Below are 19,319 nucleotides of genomic sequence, written 5' to 3' on the forward strand. Positions count from 1 at the left end.
AAATGTAATGGCCCAAGCATTCCACATACTAGTTTCTGGATCCCTCCTCCTGATTAAGAATGAGGTATCCGGGCGTAATGACTAAGTTACTGGGTTTTGGTGGGTGATGACATTGGCGTGAGTACGAAAATGTTGTCTGGTATTTATCAACCAACAAAATCTCTGGTATATAGGAGACATACTTCTGTTGCACAGAGGTCAAATCCTTATTGCTCTGTAGCTTCGAAACATAGTCTATAAAAGTAGAGGACATATGTAGTTGGCAAGAATCCAATTCTAGGCATATTTGAAGCACCATTCGCGTATGATGAAACTTCTAATATTGAGGTAAAGCTTAAGAACAGGAGTAAGATGAAAGATAGGGTCAATCAGTTAAGGTCAATGCTGAGAATGGTACAAATATGCATTAACCCCAGTTACCACACCACAGCTTTACACGATGAACAGCAAAGGGGTCGAACAAATGTACTAGCTATTTATCATGAAGACCAAACATTGAGAATAAAGTTAAAAAAGAATGGATAAAAGGTGTGCATGAAGGTATATTAAGACTGTAGATCTGTGCAGTTGTGGCCGATCCCGAGCCATATCAAAGATATAGCGTAAGTTAATTAAAGCTATTAATTGTTGGACTGTACCGTATCCAGACTTCTTGGTTCATAGACACGGATCTCACTGTAGGAGTTACATTCATTCACTGCTCATCTATAAACAATCAGTTACAGTAATTCTCATTCTAAAATCTCATTTGTCCCTTCTGAGCTACATTTCTTATTTTTACCTGTCTACTGAATTTGAATACATTTATATTATTTTGCTTATCAACTAGTGGATTTTCTCTCCATCTGGTATTATAATATGCATCGAATTGTACCAGTGGACATTTATTTCCAGTCCTATGTTGACTATGATCAACTAGTTTCACTTCGAAAGTTATGTCATTCTAATCAACACAAAGGATATTTAACTCTTTATAGCGAATCAACGTCATTTTAAAGAATTCAATGAAAAAAAAGCAAAATATTAACACCAATATTGTCTGCTTAAGTTTATATATGTACGGAATCACAGAGAGCGAACATTCTTTTTCAAAGGTATACACATTTCCCTATCAGTAAATGGTGGTATATCACAATAGTCAGAGAAAGAAATAACACAATTCGAGGACGAAAACAAAAATTAGAAGAGAAATAACATGAAAAAGTGATATTTGTATGCATTAACCACTTTAGGGATAGTAAGAAATTAAACGAAGCAAAATAGAAGACACAATAGAACAATATTACTTATCAAGAGATTGGATAGAGTAATTCCAAGAGAAATTAGCAGTGGGAGTTTGTGTGGCTGACACGAATCAATTACATCAAAAGTGAGAAAAAAATCAACCAACAAGTGATAAGACGAAATGCATTAAGGCTGTAAAATATGTCAACTATCGACTGACCTGTGGGAATATGTATTAAATTATTTATTTAAATCAGTTTAGGGTTTTAAAAAAGTAGGTAGGAACTGACATCTATTCATTCAATTCAATCAAACGACACAAAAACAGAGAAAATTAATAAATCTTTGGAAAAAATATAATAGAAATGATTATCGACATGTTCGAGAACTCCAGCTACGCGCTTTTCGCATCTCCAGAGAAATATTGTTCTCATCATTCGTAAAATTTTGTGCACCTAGTGAAATAAATGATTTTTCAATGAGAGAATTTTGTGTATTTATAATTTCATCTTCAGATTCATTATCACCATCATTATTGTAGGTATCGAGCAAATTTTGATTATCCACTGCTTCAATGTTAGTGTGTATCGGTGAAATACGATGATGACGAGTAAGTACAGTGCGTAAATTATCACGTAATGATAATACTTTATCGGTCAAACTATGCACTCCTGATGAAAGTTGGCTATCACGTCTTTGTCCGGATTTATTCTAAAAAATGAAGTGTATATGTAGTGTTAGCGAGCAATCTCACATAGGATATAATCTTCAAAAGTAGTACAATAACAAAATTTGAAAATATGTAGTTGACACATGTTATACACACCAAAATTTGATGCTGTTCACTTAAAGAAGAACACAGAACAGTAATGGAAACTACGGTATGAAATCAAAACACACACATTGATGATCACTATTAGGCTTCCCTACATAGATTAAAGTAATTTACATAATAGAAACAGTTTAATTCAAATAAGAAAGTAGTACAAATGTCTTTTATATTTATTAACATGTAATACGATGATGAACAAAAATAAAGGATGAAATTTATGAAAATCTTAGGGGCAAGAAACAAAATATAAACAAACAAAGTGTTCATCTACGACTGAACACTACCGCGAAGAAGAAGAGCTAATTTCTAAATCGATATTCAGTAGTTTTTAATCTATTAAAATATCAACTTATGAAAGTTTACAATGATCATAGATGACCCAATATATCATCCATTAATCATCTCTTAGAAGTTTATACTTGATTTTATCAGAAGTTGTACACTCTTCATGTCAACTATTTAAGATATAGCATACATACTAAAAGATTTAACAGTGGTTTTGTTAAATACCCAGTTATTCAGGAGATGAACATTGAGAAAAGCTTCAAGACCCCATAAAAGTTTAGTCTAGCATAACTGCAAACAGTACACAGATCAGCAGGTTGATATATCAAAATTTCTTATTTCTGTTGACCATAAAAAGAAAATCAATTAAACAGATGATTGGATACATGAAACGATTTTATGATGAAACGTAAGGTATGAGACAATTACGTACTGTAAGTATGAAGGCTTAAATTTAAAAATGAACAGTTGAGATTCGAAAATGAACGGCAGTTAGAAGACTATTTTTGACTTTTTTTTCAACTGTCATCTATAAGTAGTTCCAATTTTATATATAATATGATGGTCTTCAGTGTTAAATACAATATCGAAGAAATTTAAATCAACAGTATAATATACATAAATCTAAAATTGAAGATTACGAGGCAATAGATGGATACAATACCCATATAAGGGTATCGCATATGATTTTACAAAAAGCTCAACTAAGCTCTTGTTTAGTTTGTACCTTTAAGAAGTTCTGTCATGTTTATTTCTTTCACAGAGCAAAGCAATATCAACTGATTATTTAAATAATGTGATACGTCTTGTAAGTTGAACGCTATATTCAGATCCTAAGCTATTCTGATAACCCCAGGCTAGAACTACTCAGCGGCTTGAACACCAGGGAGAAGACTCGAGTATGAGAGAAAACACTTTACTGCAAGGTTCATTCATGTACAGAAAATACAGGGATTTTATAGTAATTAAGAGACCTTGAGTTTACATAGTAGCAGTGTGTTAATCAGCCAATCAGGATCTCGTTATTTTAGTAACATAACTTCACACAACTTCTAATTAATCGCTGATTGGTTGGGGCTCTTTATGAGCCTCTAGAGGCTCTGTTAGAGTTCTCTGGAAGCCGACTTAACACCTGTGGACCATCCTCACACCTCCCCCCTTTAAAGTCTGTTGTATAAGACCTTTTTCTCGGATCCACCTGGAATTGAGTTACCGCGATTCTCTTGCGACTCATTACTCTCGAAGGTTGTGTCGCTTCGCTCTTGTGTATTTTATCTTTTCTACCTTCGCGCGCCTGAGTGCTTTTTGGAGATGAATCCATGAGCAAATGAAATGGGAGCCGGCTTTGTGGCATCAATGTTCTGTCATCCCTTCGAATTTGATTGATGTGTCTTATACAAGTTCCGACATTTCTTCGGATTAGATACAATACACTTCCGATTCGACGTTCTATAATACCTGGTTCCCACCTTCTTTCACCTTGATACGATTTAACGAGTACCCTTTCACCTACCTTGAAGCTACGAGTGACCATATGATTTTCATTCGTGGGTTTACTTGTCTTTCTAGGTGGCAACATACTGCTAAAGACTGTTCGGATTTTCCTTCCGAACATACACTCGGCTGGTGACTTACCTTCGGGTACTGCCGGATTGGGGGTAACTCTGTAAGACATAAGGAACTTGCTGATTACTTGTTCTGGGATGGCCTCTCCTCCCCCCTTGACTAGAGCTCGTTTTATAGTGTCTACGAATCTTTCTGCTTGGCCATTTGTCTGATACTCTTGTACAGGTTTTCTTCTTTTCTTGGGTGGCGATTTTTTGTCAAATATCCCTGGGTTCTTTGCCTGAACTTCTGCTTCACCTTCTCCTGCGGCAATGAGTACGTCTTCTCCATGTTTTGCCTGGGAACCAATCAGCCTTGAGAGTGCATCAGATCTCACCGGACTACATATATGATTAATTGGCTGGTTAGCCAACTGCAACATTTCTATTAGGTCAAGACCAAGCAAATCTAGTCCTGGGCTTTCAGTGAGATATACTTTCACATTCTTCTGTACATTCCCTTTTTTGACTGGACAGCATATCTCTCCAGCAATATTTACCTTCTCTCCAGATGCACTGAGTGCTAACTGAGTTGTAGGGAGCACCAAGGGTTTGCCAATATGACTCCAAGTTTTCCGGCTGATAAGTGAAATATCTGAGGCAGTATCAAGCTGCAGACGGGCACGGCGTCCATTAATCTCTAAAGTCACATATTTTCTTCGATTATGTTCTGTTCTGGTATGTGCCACCATTATTCTATTAGTTGATGAACAGTTTTTACGTCTTCGGTAATGAACACTTGATGAACGACGGTGCATCTTCTTTTTACAACATGTTTCTTTATGTCCTTTAAGCTGACATTTGGTGCACCGGTAGTTTTTGTATGGGCAGAACCTTTTGTAATGCAGCTCTCCGCAAAGCTAGCACTCGACTTAATGGGGCTAGATCTTATAGAAACACTTAACCTAGCAGACCACTCTATTAACAGTATCTGCAAACAAATCACAACTCACAACACTTCAGAGTGGAGTCAGAAAAATGCCTTGCTACAAAAACACCAAGACGTGTTTAAAGAAGGATTAGGCGAATGCACGAAGGCTAAAGCAGTGCTAACTCTAAAGCCTGCAGCTACTCCCATTTTTCGACCTAAAAGACCTGTGCCCTATGCTGCTCTTCCAATAGTTGAACAGGAGTTACAATGACTTCAGCAAATGGGTGTTATCGAGCCTGTGAACTTCTCGAACTGGGCTGCACCGATAGTGGTGGTTAAGAAGTCGAATGGAAGTGTCCGTCTATGTGCAGACTACTCCACAGGATTAAATGAAGCTCTAGAGTCCCATCAGTATCCGTTGCCCTTACCGGAAGATCTTTTCGCTAAGCTGAACGGTGGCAGATATTTTGCGAAATTGGACTTATCAGACGCATATCTACAAATCCCGGTATCTGATGAAAGCAAAGATCTTTTAACGATCAACACACACAAAGGTCTGTTCCGGTATAACCGACTACCTTTTGGGGTGAAGACAGCGCCCTCTATTTTTCAGCAAATTATGGATACCATGTTACAAGGTACTCCAGGGGCAGCAGCTTACTTAGACGACACCATAATTATGGCAGTAGGTAAAATGGACCTGCAGAAGAAACTGGACCTGGTACTAGAACGCATAGCCGAGCGGAAAAGTGTGACTTCTATATGCAGCAAGTACGGTACCTTGGGTTCATAATAGATAAAGACGGAAGACGACCAGATCCAGAGAACATTGAAGCAGTGAAAACAATGCCTAGACCCAGGGACATTACCACCCTACGATCATTCTTGGGATTGGTCAGACATTATGGTACCTTCCTCCCCGATCTCCATCGTCTACGTGCTCCACTAAACAACCTACTACAAAAGAATACGAGATGGAATTGGTCTGCAGACTGCCAAGCGTCTTTCGAGAAAATCAAGCAACTCCTGACTTCCAATCTCTTATTGTCACACTATGATCCCTCGCTACCGATAGTCGTCGCTTCAGATGCTTCTAACTATGGTGTGGGTGCAGTTATCTCTCACATTTTTCCTGATGGGTCCGAAAAAGCTATCTCACACGCTGCCAGATCTTTGACAACGACCGAAAGGAACTATAGTCAGATTGAGAAGGAAGCCCTATCAATTATCTTTGCAGTGAAAAAGTTCCATAAGATGATATATGGCCGACATTTTACTCTAATAACAGACCATAAACCACTACTTGCAGTTTTTGGGTCAAAGAAAGGTATTCCGGTCCACACAGCTAACCGACTACAACGATGGGCAACCACACTTCTGGGGTACGACTTCAAGATAAAGTATCAGTCTACTACTGCCTTCGGACAAGCTGACGCATTGTCAAGATTAATAGGCTCTCAATCAAAAACCCCAGAGGAGACTCTTGTAGCAAATATAAAAGCCGAGGAAGAAGTTCATCGTGTATTGGATGACGCAATCAATGGACTCCCAGTAACCTTTCAAACTATCAAGAAGATCGCTGAAAGTGATAAGATACTGAGCACAGTCAAATGCTATCTGTCGACCAAATGGCCAAACAATCGCCTTGACGGAGAACTTTTGCAATATTTTCGTCGACGGAACAAACTAATGGTTGTTGACTCGTGTATTATGTTCGGTGATCGAATTGTTATTCCGAAGTTATTACGTCACAAGGTTCTCAAGCAGTTTCGCAGTGGCCATCCTGGAATCAATAAAATGAAATCGTTGGCTCGTAGTTATGCTTATTGGCCGTCAATGGACAAAGATATCGAGAATAAATGCCGTAACTGTCCATCATGCATTCAAGCCGCTAAAAATCCTGTGAAATGCGAACCTCAGTACTGGCCTATGCCTGCAGGACCCTGGGAAAGAATTCATGCAGATTTTGCTGGTCCAATCTAAGGAAAACTGTTTCTAATTATCGTAGATGCATTTACTAAATGGCCGGAGGTATATACCATGCCAAATTGTACAACCTCAGAAACAATCCACAAGGTGTCTACCCTGTTTAGCTGTTTCAGAGTACCAGAGACCTTAGTAACAGATAACGGCTCGCAATTCGCCGCAGAATCGTTCAAGCATTTCTGTTAAGCAAACGGAATAACTCATCTTCGTTCTCCACCCTATCATCCACAATCTAACGGACAAGCAGAACGCTTTGTGGACACCTTTAAACGAGCATTACTGAAGGGGGGAGGCGAAGGGACGACTGGGCAGGTGATCATGAAATTTCTAACATCCTACAGATCCACTCCGAACCCGAATGTTCCGGACGGCAAGTCTCCTGCGGAAGTCATGTTCGGAAGGCGTGTTCGAACCGTCTTCAATGCCATGTTGCCATCCAAATTAGTTGATGAGCGCAGTCACAATCCAAATATCCGGAACTTCAATGTTGGCGACAAAGTTTACATTAAATCCTACATCAGGGAAGAACCGATGGGAGCAGGGAGAAGTTGTACAAAAATTGGGAAGAGTTCTGTACAGAGTTCGAGGAACTTTTGGGACATGTATACGACACACGAATCAAATCCTTAAAGACAAAAGAACGATGCAGAATCGAAGTAACCGGCCGATTTTTCCGTTAGATTTAATCTTAGTTGCACAAATGCCCAAGAACACTGGAAAGAAGCCGTGGACAAGGAAGACGACGAGAATAATGGGACGACGTCGCAACCCAGTTGTCAAACTACAAGTTGACCCTAGAAAGAAATCTTATTCGGGGGAAGTGTTGAGTCGGCTTCCAGAGGCTCATAAAGAGCCCCAGCCAATCAGAATACGATAGAACATTCTAGAGTCCAACGTGGCATGCTACTATTGGTCGGTAGCAATATATGTCGTTAAATGGATTGGCTGAAAAAGGATGTTGATTTAACATATGCTAACTTCTATAAATACCTATGATTTTCTGTACAAAAATGAACCTTGCGGTAAAGTGTTTCTCTGATACTCGTGTCTTCTCTCTGGTGTTCAAGTCGCTGAGTAGTGCTAGCCCTGGGGTTATCCGAATAGCTTAGGATCTGAATAAAGCGTTCAACTTACAAGAAATATCAACATCCTTGTGGATTAGACCTTCAGATCAAAGGCTCCGGGTGTGGTCCCCTAAGAAAACCACCTGCTTCGGTTTGGGCACCCAGGCAGTATCCTATCCCTCACACAAATCAATGATAACTTCTACTGATCTCATTGTTATTGTGTGGTGCATATGTATTTGTTGTCCCCTTGTACCAATGTTCATGTGTTCAAATAAATAAAATCATATATCTGGCATAACGTGATCCAGTCTGTGCACAGCCCATTGATCGAGTATCCAGCTTAATGGTAGTCTAATTTCGGTCCTCTAGACTTATTATTGTATTATAGTAGGAAGGAGAGAGTATTTCCATCCTTCTTTTATAGCAAAATTGTGTTGCATAACTACATTTTACTTTAAAAGTACGGTTGAAAGCCTGATACAAAAGCTCTGGATTCAAATTCCACTACAGACTGTTCGTCATTGATTGCCATCAAAGAGTATAAATGATCTCGAGTGTTGTCAGAACATGAGGGGGGTTGTCATTTCGCTGTTGCTTATATCCTGGGGAGATACTTCTTCTTGAGAAAATTGGGAAGGAAACTAGGTTAGGGTTGTTAGTCTTTACAACCTGGAAGCACACCCATAGAGCCCAAGGAACAACTGTTCGAGGTCCACTGTACACGGCGTTTTTGTAAATAGTTTCTCCTGTGCTAGCTCTGTTCTTCCACATCATATGGTTGATAACCGAAATCTGAGGTAAGGTGATGTGTACCATTTATTGTTGACTATGCCAACCTAGTGATAATTAAGTAACGACAAAAGAAAACAATGAATAATTATTATTACAACTCAATTAAAAGTATTACCTTAGTATCATATGATCGTGAGTTAAGGAATTTCACATATTCTGGACAGATAAGAGATGCTGGTGTTGGTTTTTGCCAACGTTTCAAAAGTAATGAAAGAAGTATGACAGAAAGAGATGAAGCAGCCATTGCAGCTGATGCAAACCATGGTGTTAATTCGATACCGAATGGCATTAAACAACCTAAATGAAATCAACAAATAAATAGATAAATAAAACACCGAGGAAAAGAAACACTAGATTTAACCATTATTGCGATTTTTGAATAGACAATAACAGGAATAATAATAATGATAATTTTGATATAAACTTTTCTTAAAATTCGAATAAACAACAGCTTTAGAGAAAAAAGAAGGAACTGTATTTGCGAGGATCTCAACAATTAAAACTAAGTAGTAGTTTCAATAACTCATTTAAAAGTTCTATTTAATTCAAACGCCATTATTCAGGAAATTTGTACTGTGGCGTACACAAATCAACTGTTTAATATATATATATATATATATATATATATTTCAAGTTATGGTATTTGAAGGTGTGTGTGCTATTCTTATAAAGTTGTGTAAACATTCCATTATATCATTCATATCTATTCAAATTATTTATTATCAATATAAAAGTAGGTAAACAATTATTATCATAGTTGGAATCATGAGTCAATTGAAACTAGATCACCATGGAAAACCTGGGAACACTGGACGGCCGTTTCCTCAGCATTGCGCATCCACGATCCCGCGCTCGCGAGATTCGAACCCAGGACCTACCAGTCTCGCACCAGAGCACTTAACCGATAGACCGCTGAGCCGGCATCCAAAGGTGTTAATGTTAACTTCAACCAATCCACGATATTAGATATAATTTATATTGAAGATGTCGTAGTCATCAAAAGCTTTAATATTCAATCATTTATTTATTTACAATACTGTATTTTTGTGTTTGTGTGAAGGTCAATCATTCTAGTCGGTTTTTCTTTAACTCACTAAGGTGCAGAGGACTTCGAAGCTATCACATATACATGTTGACTACCAAGTGATTTAATTACTAAGCCAATGGTCCATTAATGTGCACTTATTAAAAGACTGTCATTTACTTATGAGTGACTGTTTAAAATCTGATACCGAATATGGGTTACGTTATTTGTTAGATCTTTCGTGCGATAAACAAGGTACTATTACTAACTTATTTGCTAGTTACAGATTCGTGTGCTTAACTTTGAGCTATACTCTATGTGTGGAGGTTAATGATACTGCCTACCTGGTGGCTCATACCACAGTGAAGCAGGATTCGAATCTAAAAAGTAGTGGTTGAAAGCTTAACGCCTTAACCATTGAGTCACTGCTCCACTTTGGCGCTTATTATATTATTTGTGTGATTATCATTAGTAAGGTATAATAATTTATAATTTGTGTAACAGAACTGTTAAGTTGCAGGAAGATCGACTAAGAATTAGATTTCCGGTTAGCCCTATGGTAATTGCATCTTATGAAGAATGGAGATTATTCCGATACGGACAGACTCTATGATGGACTTGACAGAACGGTAACTGACACACGACAACACTTCAACATTCATAATCCATACGTCAATATGAGATATAGAAGATACGACTTTCAGGATAGCTTTACATTCCGAATACAAGTGAGGGATTGTAATGGAAACAATTTTGTGCCTTTACTAGAACACAATGACCTTGGGATACAATGAAATTAGTATAGAAAATGACAAGTAATCAGCTAATGGGGAATGTCGTTGTGGGAATATCAACTGAAAAAATGCTATCGACGTTATCCTTTAACGAAAAAACTAACATGGTACTGTTACAACATGTGACCTTGTGCCTTATTAATATATAATGTGATGATACCGCCAATTACAGAACAGTGACTTGTCGACCAGACCAATTACTCATGAAACCCTTACGAACAGTCTAGAGTCTTTACCGGTCCTTCATCCTGCTTAGCCCTGTCTGCATGTTGAGTCCAGAACACCAATGTCAGCTTCCGCGATATGAATCATGCATTTCAAATATAATGGGTTTATATACAAACTAAACAGACCACATCGCACCACAAAATAGAAAACAGCACTTGTACAAGATCTAGCCAAAAGTGACTGTAAATGTGAGAGACTAATTAATAGACATTAAATCGTATAATAATAGTCTATGGGTCAAACTGAAGCTCATAACAAGAGGAACATGAATATGCATGGTTTAGTTACATCTGTGGTCAAATACTAGTAACCTACGAGTATCTTCTACTCTTAATGGCCATGTTTCGCAGCCGTAAAGTAGAACAGAACGAATTGCTGCGCAGTATACTCGTCCCTTAATTGATAGAAGGACATCTCGCCTTCTTCATAGGTGAAGTAAGTTGGCAAAAGCCAAACGAGCTTTCTGAGTCCGTGCTGAGATTTCGTCAGACACCAACCCATCAGGGCTGATCAGACTTCCAAGATAAGTGAATATGTGGTCGATATAGCTATGACTGGGTCTGAAGCCAGCCTGTCTGAATGAAGTGGATGGTTAGTATGTAATAAGGTAACAGTTGCCCGGAGTTTGCAAAATTTTAAATGTCTGTCCACAACCATATTCATAATGACCTTAACAAACTCACCACACACCTTAATAACTGGCCTCAGAGCCACCCCACAACACAATGAAACCTTTGCTCAAAAGCCCAGGAAGGAATAATGAGGAACAATAATGAAGAGTAATAGATAATATACAAGTATTTACAAATCGTGAAAGTAAATGTCGAATAATGCCAAAAGCATGAAATCTCTTTATGTAGTGAGTTGAACAAAGAAAAAATTTACATCTAAATAAATGATCTTTACCACTTATTTTAACTACAAAACCTCCAATAGGGCGAACTTTATAGAATTAACAACAGGGATACTTAAGTGTTATCTCATGTCTTAAGGTTAAAATCAATAATTAAAAAAACAAGTAAACAAACAAACAAATAAACTGACCTGCAGCAACAGGTACTCCTATAAGATTATATAGTGTAGCAGCAATAAAATTACATCGTATTCGACGTACAGTTTTTTTCGATAAATCAATAGCACCAACTACATCAATTAATGAATTACGTATAAGTACAACATCAGCAGTTTCAACAGCAACATCTGCACCACAACCAATAGCTATACCAACATCTGCTTGAGCTAATGCAGGACTATCATTAACACCATCACCAATCATTGCAACATATTGACGTTGAGATTTTTTAAGAGATACACGTAAATTATTTTTTTGATATTTTTTCATCTTCTGATGACGTTCTATTTGACGTTGATGAAAAGAAGTAGTTTGATGTTTTCTTAAAGAATTTAATGGTTTTACAAAAGTACAATAATAATTATAATGTTGACTAGTAAAACAACATATTACACTAATACATTGTTTAATGAATTGTTTAATTGATAATGTATTTTTTACAGGGTTTCCATTATATTTAACCTGTGTATTATTATTATGAATAGTATGATTAAATTCATCTTCTGATAGTTTCTCATTGAATAAATTAAATTCATTTTCTATATGACAAGATGAATTAGAATGATTATTATTATTTGGAATTGTTTTCTTTAATAATTCAAGTTTGGAATGATTTGGTGGTTTATTTGATATTTTTGAATTGAAGATTTGACAATTCGATTCTAAAATTATATGTGAATTAAATAAATATAATAGATATTAAAAATTAATCAATCTTTTTATAATGTAAACAAATTTCTAATAACTGGGTTCGAATCTCGCGAGTGCGGGATCGTGGATGCGCACTGTTGAGGAGTCCCATAATAGAACGAAATGGCCGTCCAGTGCTTCCAGGTTTTCCATGGTGATCTAGCTTCAATTGACTCATGATTTCAACTATGATAATAAATAATTACCCTATTACATTGTGATGTATGCTACTTATATTGACAGATATAAGTAGTATGGGACACCAATCAGGAGATGGAATACCTGGCAGCAAAAGATTGAAATGAAGTGAACAGGAAGGGAAATAGAGCAATTGTAATAATAGCAGAATTGAAAGAATCATGAAGCATGTAAAGGACAAGTGAAGGTAGATGTGCAAATAATGTATTTAATGTCTAGTTTACATATTTCACGATCACATTATGCCATTTTTCATTAAACAATAAATTAGTCTTTCTCACCTTAGTTTTTGTTCACTACCATACTACTACTGTTTTAGTGAGCAAAAACGCAAGTAAGATAAACCAATTTACTGTTTTACGCAAAATCCTACATTAAATGCACCATTTACATGTCTTCCTTGAGTTATTCTTTACATATTCCATCATTCTTTCAATCCTAATGTTATTTTGATTGCTCTCTGTTCTCCCTCCTCTTTCTTAATTTCAATTTTTGGCTGGTAAGCATTCCAGTCCCAATCACTGCTACATACTGTCCTAACCATACTACAACAACAACTACTTATTACTTTGAAGAAAATAAAACTAACTGGCCAACTAAAATTACTGATTATGGATAATTAGATTAATAGTTTTAGTTTTGAGAAGATTGAGAAGCGGAGACACTTCCATTGAAATCTCCTTTGCATTAGGTGTTCTTGCCAAATGAATGAAGTATTACATGCAATTTTGTTTCACAGTGTTTAAAAACGTAAACTTATAGGCCCCCGATCTGACTTCATCATAAACGAACGATGAATAACCCATGAAAATAAATCCTCTGTTTGATTTCTTATATTTAATTTGGGCTAACTCCATTTGGGCGGTGGTAATAAAACACCGAATACAAATTTATTTCATTCTTTTATGCGGGAAAACAATGGGAAATGTGACGAGGAGAATCCCAAATCGTAAATGAATCAAAACGTGACTAAACATTATTTACAGACGTCATAAATAAAAGGAGATATAGACATATTGTACGATTATGCACATATGCTCAATATCACAAATATGAATGACAAAATGACTAAGGGAGATTGGAATAAATCATCTTTCCAAAAGTAAGGATAAATCATGTAAACATGTAACAATGCTAGTTGTTAAGATCTGAAGTGTTTTTTTTCTTTTATAAGAAAATCTATTTCATAGTTTCATCAAATTAACATCTTAGTGGAAAAAAAACGAACCACAGAGAAGCTAAATACAACTTGAAGATCAACTTTTTAAATTCATAGGAAAGAAGAAGAGAGTGTGAGAAGTTAGATTGATTTTGTGTATACACACACTCATGTACACGGATGATTACGATACCGAAGGTATTTTTTGATTATAATTGAGATAACTTATATTGAGTGACGATAACAAGTGTTAGTCAATCCTTTGATTCTTAGATAAATCTGCATAATCTATATACGTCAGTTAACTTACAGTTGTTAAATTCATCACAATACCGACTGAATCACTAGGTATTTGTGGATCAGTGTGTGTATGTATGTACTGGATTAAAGACAACAATATCAGGTATTTTTTTCATTCTCTCTCATATGAGTTTAACTACTCTGGGAATTTTATTAAATTACCAACATGACGGAAATCAGCTAAACTCGTTTATACTCGTATACTTGACAAAATTACAATTTAATCTGTTTGCGTGAATTAACTCTACACAATCAACTTGTCTGTGTGTATGTAGACCGGGGTTAAGTGAGCCAGAGTTCAAACCTACGGCTTAAGAATTGAAACTTGAATGGTTTAATCAGTACTCTACTCATTTAGTTGAGTGAACTTGTTGAGGATCCGCAGAAGTCATTTGGTAAACGTCTTATTTTTGCAATATTTTGGAAATTTGGATTCCATGTTTTCGCGCAAAAACGGCCATTTTTACCTTCATATCGTATTTCCCACTTAGGGGGACCTTAAATGTCATTGGTTCGTTCCCTCTTTTAATACGCTATTTTGTAACGTTTCCCAAGGACATTTTTGTGCTGTATATATACGCTTGAGTTGTGCTTGTTGTTCGTGCTTCTGGCTACTTGTGAAATACATCTCCCTCTCCTGAACCTGGAGTTCTCTCTAGTTAATGGGGCTGGAACGCATCGGAACAGCTAGCTTATTTGGTCATTGAGTCACTCAGTCTTCGTTCCGTCCGCAGACTAGGTGAACTCGTAATCTCTTCAAACACAGCGGAATTAAAAAAAAATTCAAAATATTTTGCAGAAAAACTACCTATCACTCATATTATACACATTTCATGAATATTAAGTACATTTTAAAGTAAAAGAAAATCAAGAAAGCGTTTGAATAATTCGTTTGTTAATATTTAGCACTAAATGTTGATCAGTCTTCGCTTCCATGTATTCGTCTTGGCTATATAGAGTAAACTCGCATAGGATTTATACATATTACTAATAAATACTGATTAAACTTTATTCCTAAACATCAACAATAGAATAAATTAATCCTTTACTAATAATCATATAAACATGATGCCCGTTACACAAGTGAGTGGCTGTTTTAACTCAATAGCTCAGTTAATATCCCATTAGTGTTTAAAACAATAAGCACTGAATTTGATTCTCAATATGAACATCAAAACCAGAATATACATTACATCCAGCTTACTAATCTCAAATAGAAAGAAACATGCATCAAAGACTTCCCTGCTAGCCATAATCCATCTATTTTAAATAACATGCCTACTATTATTATTGTGATATATTGTTAATAAAATGTAAAAATAATATAAGACTCACCATCTACAATGTTAGTTACACAATCAGTACTATTTGAAATACAACCTTTTGTTGATTTCATTTGATTCTGTTTTTTATTTCTCATCTTTGTCATCGACATGATAGTAGAATTTCTTTTATTTCTTCTACGAACAGTTGAACAATTTTGTAATTCTTTTATTTTATCCGCTTTATGACCAGGTAGCACTTCAGCATAGACTTCATCAATACCAATTTGTTGTGCGACTGCATTAGCACTACGAAAATTATCACCAGTTAATAGAGCTACACGTATACCACGATGACGTAGTGCAGCGATGATTAAGTCAGCTTCCGGTTTAATTGGATCAGAAATTGTTACTAGACCGACTAGAATGTTATCAATGGCGACGTAAACAACGGTGTGACCTTGGGATTCATCAGCTGAAACTAATGAGTCCAACGTTGGGATGTCACAATAACCTGCAGTTTGACGATTTGATTCACGTCCATCCGGCAGGTATTCGTTAGATAAAATGATGGGCAATATTACATTGTTTTGTTTTAGCCATTCACGATTACCAATCAGTACAGAATGAACACCACCTTTAGTGGAGTCTATAAGTGAGAAGTTGAGTAGAAAAAACGTAAATATCGACTTATATATAAACATATATGAGAAAAACACTTTTATTTTTTAGAGATATAAAGTAGTTATGGTAAAAGATGGGTAAAATAAACTGGTGAAGAAAATTTTATGACATCCACAAAACTTCAGATTAATTTAACTCAAAGTCACTGGAATAGTTTGTCAATTGATTGTAAAGTTACAACACAAAAATATACATTTTAGGACATTTCAATAAATCGAATTACGAATTGAATTTTCTAAAATTATCTCAATAAACAGGTAAAGATTTATGTGTTACATACTTTGAGGCAAATCTTTTTATGTGAGGGCTATTGATACTAGTCAAATACCTGAACCAAAATAGAGAGAGGCTACAACTAAGAGATAAGTCGTGTTCTAACAATTTACCTGTAACGTTAGTGATAGCACTTTTTATAGCTAAAATAACTTCGTGATGTAAAGTTTAAATTGAACGACCTTCATAAGCGTCTTATGTTACTACTAACAATCATGTACTCACCAGTGACTGACTTTTAGAGTAAAATTCGAGTTATAGTGGGAATTGTAACTAGTGTAGAGCTTAGCCAAATAGGGTATGACACAACTATCAACAGTTGTAGTGAATGATGGTCCTGTAGTATTACCAGCTTAATGAAGCTAGAATTGTATAAATTTGGATTCCAACTTAATGGTCTGAAAGTAAAAGGTTCGTCGTAAGGCCTGAAAGTCTTGGGTTCAATCGCTGGCAGAATCATGGAAGTTTATTGCTGACGAGTCATATTCTAGGACGAAACAGTTTTTCAGTGTCTCTTGGTTTCCAATGGTTTTCTGGCTACGGTCACTTCATGATATTATCAGTTAGGAAACATTAAAGGTTGTTGTTGGTAGACCACATACGTTGCTAATAGATGCAAGTTTAACAATTTAATCACAAAGCACTTATAGTCAGGATTACTAACACTTACAAAGAATATAGCATAACATTTTATTTAATTTGTGATCATGTGCTTAGTTGTGAATCCACATTTACATTATCAAACCACCATGTTTGAGAATAATGATGTTTTTTTAGACCCGTATACTTTCAACGCTTTGATTGTTCACTAGATAAGCATTATTTTAATATTTCTCAGAATTACAGCAAGGAGGAGAAAATCGGCAACTTCGGAAATCTCTGTATATCATCCTATTAGTCACGTCAGTTGTGAAGATTTTGAAACTTGTCAAGTTATCTTCAGAGTAGGAGGTAAAACACAGTACGCATTTAATGCTCACACACAGATTGAAAAACAAAAAAGGCTAATGTAATCAGTTACAGTTCAACTAATCATATGCACGGCAAGGTTGTTCATGTTTTTGAAGTTCAAATGAGAACTAATTGATATTCAGTTGTACACAATAGCAAACAAACAACATATATAACGACTGGTCTTACCAATCGCTACTGTTAAGTCCATAAAATAGCTAAGCGTGAGGACTTAAGACAAGAAAGTTATTCAAAATCTGTGAGTAACTTTTGAGATCTATCTGTTTATCAGTGAAATTTAATTTGTGGTCAAAAGATAGGAGTAATTAAAACATTGATATAATGAACTTTATACAAAAATGACACTGCTTAATCAGTACAATTTGGACTAGTTTAAATCAAAGTGAAACAAATTTATTTATTTACTGGTTGGGTTTATATATATACTGTTAGAACCTTCAAGCCTTTCAGTATCCAAAAATTTATTTAGCGTAGTGTAGAAATTCCTACATACATTATCATCGCCGTCAAGTTTCTCTCTAATATACAGTTCAATTATATGCTCATTATATGAGAATCATTATTCACCTACACCTGCTTACTGAAAAAAGCACACTTTACAGAGTTAAAAGTCGACCTCAAATTAACATGTGAAGATTTCTACCTCATTCAGTCTCAAATATGTATACTTATCCATACGACAGAACTGAATAGTAGTTAGTTTGATTGTTGAAACCTTTACATACAAATTAGTTATAAATATAAGTGTAAAAGATATTTTTGCTTTCATTTGGAAAATGAGAGATATGATAATGAATAGGAAATATATGATACTTCTAGATGTTGAGTTTACTTTTCTTTATCTTTTGATTAAGACGACTAAATTCATGCATCAAGAAAGCGAATCAATATTGAAATTGACCAATATAGTTCAGGAGAAACTGAAAACGTAAACGCAAAATTTATTATGTCTTCAGCACAAATACACAACAAAAACAAATTGACGAGACAGAGGAGATATGACTTTTTTCTAAGAAAAAAAAAGAAAATTACATAAACACCAAACTTTTATATAGTTGAGATCATGAGTCGATTGAAGCTAGACCACCATGGAAAATCTAGAAGCACTGGCTCCTTGAGGTGATTCCTGGAGTTCTAGTGAGAAGTCGTGACCAGCGGAGCTAATCCATGTCAGGTAGAAACAGATATCTACCTCAGTACAAAGGAAGTTGGTCGCGCAATTTCGTGGATTGGTTGAGGTTAGACATCAACACCGTTGGATGCCGGCTCGGTGGTCTATCGGTCAAGTGCTCTGGCGCGAGACTGGTAGGTCCTGGGTTCGAATCTCGTGAGGGCAGGATCGTGGATGCGCACTGCTGAGGAGCCCCATAATAAGACGAAACGGCCGTCCAGTGCTCCCAGGTTTTCCATGGTGATCTAGCTTCAATTGACTCATGATCTCAACTATATGAAAAATTACTCAAATCTCCACAAAACCCCCTTCTGATACCAAACTTTTAGCTTATTTTCCACAACCAAATTAGAAGTTATCAAGAAACCTAATTCATAATATTATGATTATACCAGACAACACATTCATGATTGTCTATTGTAAAAAGTTTTATTCAAGTCATTTAGCAGTGTACAAACAGTAGTCATTTGTAATTATGAGGAATAGTGTAGCCATAAATTCTTTTTTTCCTTTCTTGACTTTTTATTAAGTAAATGAGTAGAGTAGTATTATACACAAAAACAGCTCATATATATGTGTCCCAATAGACATTTTATACTAATCTACTATTAATAGAAGTTTAAGTTGGATGCTAGAAAGGTCTGATTAGAGATAATGGTCTATTTAGACTAATACAAAGTATAAATGTATTGCCAATAATAGTTTATCATTATTGTTATTGATATGATTAGAAGCGTTCTACTATCAGAATCTCACCAAAATATAATCGAACATTAAACAATGAAAAAATACGTGAGTATCTAGATTAATACAAATAAATCTTATACTGAG

At 35.8% G+C, this 19,319-nt stretch overlaps 1 protein-coding gene across 1 annotated transcript in view; it reads right to left on the reverse strand.

Annotated features, from left to right (window-relative positions):
- Positions 1 to 1,073: 1,073 nt before the first annotated feature.
- The window catches only part of Smp_144970 (putative copper-transporting atpase 1, 2 (copper pump 1,2)), a gene marked incomplete at its 5' end in the record, with an annotated part of 73,392 nt that continues 55,146 nt past the window's right edge, over positions 1,074 to 19,319 (reverse strand). The window contains 4 exons of the mRNA XM_018797213.1: positions 1,074 to 1,935; positions 8,777 to 8,958; positions 11,806 to 12,063; positions 15,639 to 16,037. Coding sequence (XP_018652277.1) covers positions 1,594 to 1,935; positions 8,777 to 8,958; positions 11,806 to 12,063; positions 15,639 to 16,037 — 1,181 coding nt within the window. The 3' untranslated portion in view covers positions 1,074 to 1,593. The remainder of the gene's footprint in view (positions 1,936 to 8,776; positions 8,959 to 11,805; positions 12,064 to 15,638; positions 16,038 to 19,319) is intronic.

Source organism: Schistosoma mansoni, chromosome 4, assembly GCF_000237925.1.
Source record: "Schistosoma mansoni strain Puerto Rico chromosome 4, complete genome".
Classification (NCBI taxonomy): Eukaryota; Metazoa; Platyhelminthes; class Trematoda; order Strigeidida; family Schistosomatidae; genus Schistosoma; species Schistosoma mansoni.